General features: G+C 50.4%; 1 protein-coding gene across 1 annotated transcript in view; it reads left to right on the top strand.

The window, feature by feature from the left end:
- The window catches only part of Dnaaf5 (dynein axonemal assembly factor 5), a 36,292-nt gene that overhangs the window by 8,790 nt on the left and 18,694 nt on the right, over positions 1–8,808 (top strand). The window contains exons 5-7 of the mRNA XM_055598551.1: positions 1,324–1,556; positions 3,367–3,579; positions 7,774–7,917. Coding sequence (XP_055454526.1) covers positions 1,324–1,556; positions 3,367–3,579; positions 7,774–7,917 — 590 coding nt within the window. The remainder of the gene's footprint in view (positions 1–1,323; positions 1,557–3,366; positions 3,580–7,773; positions 7,918–8,808) is intronic.

Here is an 8,808-nt window from a genome sequence, read left to right as displayed (position 1 = left end):
GGTGTAGCTTAGAGGCACAGCACTCATCTAGAGTCCACCAATAAAGGACTGGGTGGGGCAGGCTCAGCAGTAAAACCTGACTAGACCCCATCAGTGAAGAGCTTCCGCTCAGTTGAAGAGCCCCTGCCTAGCATCCCCCATGACGGAGGGGCTGGGGGAGTAGTTTAGCTACAGAGTGCTTAGCAAATATGAAGCCGTATGTTCAATCCCCAGCAATACACATAAGCGCACACAGTGTTAAGAAGGTGAAAAGACCAAGGAAGTAATTATTACTTATGTGCAGAACAGAGAACTCCCAGAACCCAATAAGAAAGACAGTTCAAAACTTTTAAACAGGCAGTATTTGGAAAAACATCACCCAGGATGGTTATGCAAACAGCACATTCGCCTGTGAAGATGCTTGATGGCATTGGGGAGATGGAAGTCAGACCTCAGAGAGCTGCTGCTGCATCCTTCCAGGCTTGGCTATCTTGAACTCTGGCCATGCACAACAGGGAAGTTGAATGGTACGGCCACTGTGGAACATGCACAGGCAGTCTCGTCTAAGTCAAACAAGTACTGACGGTAGGATGGAGCCATGCTAAATACTGACACACCAGAAAGGCCAGCGCCTGCCCCTGCCAGTAACTGGTAGTAGGGTTCAGCACAACACCTTGTAAAACAGCCCCAGGTCAGAAGTAAGCACAGAGAGAATGGGGAGACTGGTGCATTCACAGCATAGACTGCTCCAGCAAGGGTGTTACCCAAGTCCACTGAGGGAAGACGCTGGAGACCACACTGCTATGTAATGCGGGGCCACTGGGGAGGGGCAAGGGAGGCATGGAACTAAGCTCACTTCAGGGTGACAGTCTGCGGCTGTGGCCCAGGGTGGTTTCTTACGCATCTTACTTCAGCAGGGCCATAAGAAGTACTGTTTGGTTTTTTCCAGACACGGTTTGTCTGTGGAGCTCTGGCTGTCCTGGAATTCGCTGTATAGACTAGGCTAGCCTTGAACTCAGAAAGCCGCTTGTCTCTGCCTCCTGAGTGCTGGGATTAAAGGTGTGTGCCACATTACATTATGATGTGGCCCTTACTTTGTTTGAAATAGGGTCTCACTCTACAGGATAACCTGTAACTGTGGGACTCGGGGTAATCGCTAACTTGAAGTGGTCCTCCTGCCTCAGCCTCCTGAGCTGAGGAGTTTGTAGTTTCAGGCTTCCAAGCATAGCTCTCTTTTCTGTCTTGAGACATTCTGAACTTGCAGTCAGACTGTGGGTGTAAGTAACCACTTTCTGCACAGATCCCTGAAGCTGTCTTTGTGGGTTCCCACCTTCTCCCCTCTAGAGAGCCGGCCTGGCCTGGGCTGTCGAGAGCTGGTCTTCAGGAACCTCTCCAAGGTGCTTCCCGCTGTCTGTCATGACATCACCGACTGGGTGGTAGGGACTCGGGTGAAGGCAGCACAGCTGCTGCCCGTGCTGCTGCTGCACGCAGAAGACCACATCACGCAGCACCTGGAGATCATCCTCCGAACCCTGCAGCAGGCGTGTGCGGATGAGGAGAAGGCTGTGCTCAGCAGTGTGAGTGGCAGAGTTCTCAGCCCTGTGCACACAGTTTTGTAGTTACCAGCGGGGTAAAGGTGTGAACACCGCTGCCTCCTGCCCTCCCAGCTCCCCTGGCCTGGCAGTGCCTTCATGGCAAACTTTGTTGCACCCTGAGCACACAGGCATGTACAGCATGTGTGCTTTGGTCCAGGCCCTGTAGTTCCCTGCTTCCAGGGACCAGGCTGTCGAAGGTCAGTTGGCCCAGGAGAGCAGCTTTCCCAGGCACACTTACGCCATTTCCACCCAAAACTCCAGATATGGGAAAAGGTGCGGTGCATTCACGTGTCTTTTCCTATGTATGACCATGTGATGTGTGTACGTGCTTGTGTGAATGCATGTGCAATTGTGTACATGCTTCTAGAGGCCCAAATTTAGTATTGGTTGCTGTCCACCTCATTGCAGGGTTTCTCACTGAGCCCGGAGCTCACCCAGTGGGCTTGCCCAGGGCTCCCCTGTGTCTGTCTCCTGAGTACTAGGATGACAGACGGCTGCCACCTCTCCCCACCTTTTACATAGGTGCTGGGGATCTGAACTCTGATCCTCAGGCATGTGTAGCAGTCACATGAGTCACTGAGTCACCTCTCCAGGCATTGTCACAGAATCTTTGAACTTATATTTTGTTGACAGAAAAAGTGACTTTGTGTCTCAGTCTAGTTTCATGAAGGAGAGGGAGGAATGGCGGAAGGTGCCCTGGGAGGGCTGCTGTGTCTGTGTGCTCTGTGCCTCCCCATGTGCTGCCCATGGTGTAGGTAGAGAGCCGGCCAGGACCACCAGCTTCGCACCCCCCTCTCCAGCCACGTCAGCCCCCTTCCTGGCAGCTGCTGCCCTGCTCTGTATGTGTCATCTGTGAGTGTTGTTAATGGAAACAGCAGCGAGAGGCTTGTGGGTTGGTGTTGCAGTGCCCTGTGTTTGGCTTCATGGTTTGCATCTCAGCCTTGTCCTTGCCATAGTTGAGTTACCCGGGGTGTAGAGCATAGCTGGAGTTTGCTACTTTATGGGCACTTCCTTCTTCCACCCTTATCCATTCCTTTTCTTCCCTTTCAACCCCCTAACGCTATATAAGAGAGATAAAGGGATAGAGAGGAAAGGAAAGAGATCCCTAAATAAAATCAAGGGTCAGAATGGGGGCAGCATTATCATCAGACTACCTCCTACTGATGAGGGGCATCAAGCTCCTTGGGCCAAGTTTGATCTACCCCAGCAGGTTACATCATCATTATTATTATTATTATTATGCATCTGCTTCTGCTGCCGCCTTCTCTTCCTCCTCCTCCTCTTCCTTTCTGTTTCTTCTTTGCGCACAGCTACTTAATAAACCAAGACCAACAGCAACCAGCAACCTACCTGTCAAGGCTCTAGGATCTATATACCCTCTGAAAAGTCCCCAGAATTCCAAACACCACACACTTGGAAAAACTATCTGCAGCTAGCAAAATGATGCTTCTGCTAGAGCACAAGGCAAATCAAAGCTGCTGCAAAGCAATCCCATATTCCCACAGCTGGGATTAAAATAGTGTTTTGTTTTGTTTTTTAAGAAACCCCAGTTCTCACTACAGTGGAGGCATTGAGTGTGTGAATGAGAAGCTGGGGCTGCTGATGTCCGGTGAGGCGGGAGAGGAGGTCACACTGCTTCAGAGCCCTGGGGCCCATTTGCCTTGGTCTCCCCCATGAGAGGAAGAAGGGTGTATGCTTCCCCAGGGACCTGTACACCATGCCCTCTGGCAGGTGGGGGCACCTTGTTGTATCCATATTTCCAGAACTCTGTCACTTCCCCTCTTCCTTGCAGTGTGTAAGAGCTGCAGAGCTCATTGGCACCTTCGTCAACCCAGAAGTGTTTCTGAAACTGATCTTAGCCATGCTGAAGAAGTCACCCTCTGCCTCTGGCCTCTTGATTCTCGCTTCTGTCATCCAGGGCTGCCCCCGGAATGCCCTCCAGCCACACCTCAAGCTTATAGCCACAGAGCTGGCCCAGGAGCACATCTGCCAGGGGTCTGAGAATGTAAGTGGGCGCCTGAAAGGGTGGGCTTCGGGGCATCCTGGCACTGGAGGAAGTAGGTGGCCTGCTGGCTGCTCTCTGAGTGCAACTACTGCTGATGGGCAGCCCCCAGGCAGCAGCACACCAGCAGTGCCAGCAGCCCTGTTTACTCTGGGGCCACCCGTCACAGGTGGCTGGTTAAGATTTTCTCGTTAGTCCAGTGGCTTGGACAACTTAGGATGTATCCATCTTCCAGCAAAGTCCAGCTGGCCTTGTTGCGTGGGTGGTCATGGGTCAGTGGCATGAGTCTGAGGGAATTTTGGTTCCTACCTAGGAGACGGGGGACTACACACCACGTTAAGGTTGGTGTGAGCAGTACGTCCGTGGGGGTGACCAAGAGCTCGTTCTTCTCTGTGTTACTCAGCAGTTGAATCCTGTTTGAGGTAACTACTTGAGACCTCGTTTTGCTTTAAAGGAGCCAGAGCAGCCTAGCCCTCAGCTTTACCACTGGGTATGCCCTGGTTGTTGCTACTGAGGGCAAGATGAAGGCTGCTATGTTGGAGTTTCCTAGGCATGCCCTCTCCTCTTGTACCCTGATTCTCCTATTGGAAGACTAGGTTCTCATCACTGGCCGGCCAACCTGTTCAGGCCTCGGTGCAAGCAGAGATGGTTCAGTTCTGGAAAAGCTGGGCTGGAGGGATGGGCACTGACTGGCAGAAGTCTCCCTGGTGCCCTGTCCAGCCATTTCTGTTGTCCGTGAGAGACCTATAGGAATGGTGTCACACACCTCTTGTCTTAGTTACTCTCCTAGTGCTGCAGTGAAACCACGGCCAGGGCCATCTATAAGAGAAAGTATTGGGGGCCTGTGGTTTCAGAGGGTTAGCGCCCATGGACATCAGGACAGGAAGCATGGCCGCAGGCAGGCATGGTGCTGGGGCCATAGTGAGAACTTACATCTGATCCACAAGCAAAAGCAGCAAGAGAAGTAACTGGGAAAGCTGAGCCAGGCATGGTGGCACATGTAAGCCCAGAACTTGGGCAGACAGATCTCTGTGAGTTCGAGGCCAGCCTGGTCTACAAAGCAAGTCCAGGACAGTCAGGGCCACACAGAGAAGCCCTGGGGTGCACGGGAAGCTGGGAAGGCTATGGGCTATGAAACCACACAGTCCACCTCCTATAACACACCTCCAACAAGACCATACTTCCTAACTCTTCCCAAACAGTTCACCAACTGGGGACCAGCTCTTCGAATATATTAGTCTATGGGGACCATTCTCATTCAAAACACTACACCTGTAATCCCAGCATTCAGCAGGCTGGAGGATCACAGGTTCAAAAACAGCCTGGGCTTCATAATGAGGCCTGAACTTAATGAGAAAGAAAAAAGAAACTAAGCCATCTTACTTTTAAATAACAAAATAATAAGGGAAACCCACGGGGACGGGCAGGAATCTTGGAAAGGAGCAAGGACAGGCCGTGCTCTTGCACTTAACACTCCTGTGTCCATATTTCCATGTGTCAGCTGTGTGTCTCCCTGGGATGGTTTTGAGAGTGACTTTGATTCCCATGTACATGCTGGTAAGCCCCCTAGAGGGTGTAGCTGGAAGACTTACACAGGTGTTTTATATCTCATAAACGTGACAGCAAAGAAAAGTGACCACTTGCTTTCCTAGTGTCTCTTCCAGGGAACTTAGATCTCCTGGTGGACTCCTCTGTGCTAGCTCTTACTGAGGACAGAGTTCCTGTTTAGCCTTCTAGCAAAGGGCTCAATGTCTATTTTTAAGATGCGTTTTGCTTTGTATGTGTCTGTGTGCACATGTGTGCAGGTCCCATGGAGTCCAGAAGAGGGCTGTCAGTCCCCTAGAGCTGAAGTTCCAGGGGACTGTGAGCTACTCGACAAGAATGCTGGGAGCTGAGCTTGGGTCCTCTGCAAGAGCAGTACAGACTCAGAGGAAACTTGACATAACTTCAGAACACAGGGCACTCAAGAGGCCATTCTCCTCCCGTGTGCCAGCATGTTCTCCTCCGCAATACAGGGACTCTTGACATCAGAGACTCAGGATGGACACCTCCCTTCTTAGAGCCTGGAATTATTAGCAAGAAAGGACAGAGGTATTTAGGTGGGGTCGCAGCCCCTGAACTTCCCAAGTTGACAGGCTCCACACTGCTTCTCTACCCACTTCTTGTTTGGTTGTTTGTGAGCATATTGAATTTCTTATGGTCACAGAACATGATAAAACCTCATTAAAAACAAAGTAAGGGCTGGTAAGATGGCTCAGCAGCTAAACTCATTGGCTGAGGGCTGGTATGTAAGTATGCGTGTGCTTTTATTTAGAAGTCATACTATGACTTGCCTGTCACTGCCCCTCCTGTGTATTCTGTGCCCTGCTGAGCCTGTGGAATAGACACAGTAGAGGACTGATACAAGACATGAATGCAGAAAGAAGCCTGTGGAATTTCTGCCTCCCTGCAGCCCATGGCGAGTGCTTCACAGGGTCCCACTGGCCACCAGCCATGGTTCCAGAACAAGTGCATCTGATGCCCAGAGGAGCCAGGAGGGAGCAGCTTAGCCTTCGACACCCACACAGTCAGAAAGCGTAGGATCTTTCTGTGGTGCCGCTCTACCAGAGGAGCCCTAGCCTCGCCACTCTGGGTTTTTAAATGGAGCCAGGATGTTCAGTCGCTTCAGCATGGAATGTCACAGAGTTGTGAAATGTGAGGTTGGGGGGTTTTGTTTTGTTTTGGTTTGTTGTAGTCTTTGCTATGTTGTCGGTTCTTCTTTTTCCCACCCTTCATCCCCATAATTTCACACCGTAACACTAGGTAGATAGGAGGAGAAACAAGAATAGAGAAGAGAGAGGAACTAGGGAATTTTTTTTTCCTTTTGCTTCTTCTTTGGCCACAGCTACTAACACACCACAACCAGCCAACCTCTCTAAATGACCAACAACCATTGACCCCACCTTTTAGTGCCCCAAATTTATGTATCCTCTGAAAAGTTCCCAGAATTCCAAACTTATACAATTGCAGCTGGCAAAACCACACTAATGCTAGAGCACAAGGCAACTCATAGTCAACCACTGCGGACAGTCCAAAGCAGCCCCATAAACATATTCTTATAATACTTCGGTGTTTTTTAAAGAAACCAAAATTCCAGAATTCTTTAAAATGTCACTACAGTTCCTTCCCCCCCCCCCCCCCGCCCCGGCCCCTGCTTGGTTTATTTTGTTTTGAGACAAAGTCTTATATAGGCCAGGCTGAACCCTAACTAACCCCAACTATGTAGCTGAGTTTGCCCTTGAATCTCTGATCGCCCTGCCTCCACTTCCCTGATATTGGGATAGCAGGCCTATGAATGAAAAATAAAAGAAAAGAAAGAAAGGGAGAACAGGACTGCTCCTAAGAGGTTGAAGTTTTTACTATAGACATAAAGGAGAGCAGGCAGAGCCTTCTGGGGAGCCCAGAGTGAACATTCTCGGCAGACTGAATGGGGGCATGTGAGGAAAGGGGGCGAAGAGACTGGAGAGCCAGAAGACCAAGAGGTCAGGAAGCCAGCGTAGTCAAAATGGCTGGGTTATATAGGAATCAGAGGAGCTGGGTGAAGGGAAACAGTCCGATGGGGCTGTAAAGTTTGGGGTAGGAGGCAAGCTATGCAGCCAGAATGTCTCCATAGGAGGTACTGGTGATGCTGAGAGAAGCCACACTCTCACAGCTGGACTCTCACCCAGGAAGGGAGAAATTCCACAGGCTTCTTCTCTCATCCATGTGTTTATCCCTCTACCATGGCTATTTCACAGGTTCAGTAAGAGCACAGAATAAACAGGAATGGCAGTTTTAAGATTATCAGTGAACAGTACACAGTGTGTATTATTTTCTTTGTTTTTGTTTTGTTTTTTGAGGCAAGAGTTTTCCGTGCAGCTCTGGCTGGACTGAACCCACTTGTAGATCAGGCTGGCCTCCAACTCCTCTGAGTTTGCCTCTGCCGCCCATGTGCTGGCATTAAGGTGTGTGCCACTACTGCCTGGCCCACAGCATGAATTCTTAGCCGCTGTAGCTTCCCTTCTGGCCCACTGTCCCAGTGGGATGGATGTGCGCAGGTCAGAGCCCTGCTGCCCTCAGGCGGGGTGTGGCAGCTCTTCTGACTCTTGCTGCATGCATGGGTGCCGTACTGCAGTGGGCTGTGGAGGGAGAGGTGCTGATCCCACTGGTCTCTTCCAGAGTCTCTACCTGGAACATCTGCTGCTGTGTGTGCAGGCCCTGCTGTCTGTGTGTCAGGAAGACTGTCGTGCCGCCAGCCTGCAGCTCCTGGAGGTGCTGGTGACAATAATGGCTGTCTCGAGTGCCACAGGCCTTGGGAAGAAGGTAAGAGCAGCAGCGCCCTGCAGGCTCTTTCCACAGAAAATGTCCCAGCATGGTTGAATTCCAGAGCAGGGGCAGCCTTGACTAGCAAAGATGGAAGAATTCATAGCATTTAGGAGGAGTCATTCACAAGGTGGCCTCAGGGAGTGTCCCTACCACTAAGACCTCTCTATCCAGAGGTGAGGGCTGTTCAGTACTGGACCCTGGGTGGACCCTGACCCTGGCCTGTGTATATGTGTGTTCACATGGTGTCCTGAGAGGCCAGAGACATTGGATCCCCAGAACTGTATTAATAGAGGGCTTTGAGCTGCCCGAACTGGATCCAAGAGCTATACAAGAGCTATACACACTCTTAGTCACTGAGCCATCTCTCCAGCTGTGGTTTTTGTTTTTTTAAACAAGGTCTTTCTCTGTAGCCCAGGTTGAACTTTGAACTCTTGAACTTTCTGCGTCAGCCATCTGTAAATTGTAGCATTTTCTTTTTTTCCCCCGTGTGTGTGTGTGTTGCACGCTTGTGTGTTTGTGAAGGCCGGTGTCATTCCTCTGACAAAATCTAGAGTTTTTCTTTGTGTTTTTTACTTTTACAGAGTTTGTTCGATTGTTCGTTTGTTTGTTGTTTTTATGTGTGTTCATGGGTGCAGTGTCTGCAGAGGATGGATGACAGCTTCAGATTTCCTGGAGTTGTGAGTGGATATGACCCATTCATCATGGATGCTGGGAACTGAGTTTGGGTTCTCTACAAGAGTAATACGTGCTCCTAATTGCTGAGCCATCTCTCCAGCCCTACCCTGTTTTTTGTTTGTTTATTTGACAGTGTTTTACTGGCTCACCAAGTTGGCTAGGCTGGCCAGCAAATCCTTAGGACCACCACACCAATACCATCTCTGCCTCTCC

Source organism: Psammomys obesus, unplaced genomic scaffold (assembly GCF_907164565.1).
Source record: "Psammomys obesus unplaced genomic scaffold, mPsaObe1.curated_primary_1811, whole genome shotgun sequence".
Taxonomy (NCBI): domain Eukaryota; kingdom Metazoa; phylum Chordata; class Mammalia; order Rodentia; family Muridae; genus Psammomys; species Psammomys obesus.
This window is presented reverse-complemented; position numbering and strand designations above follow the sequence as displayed.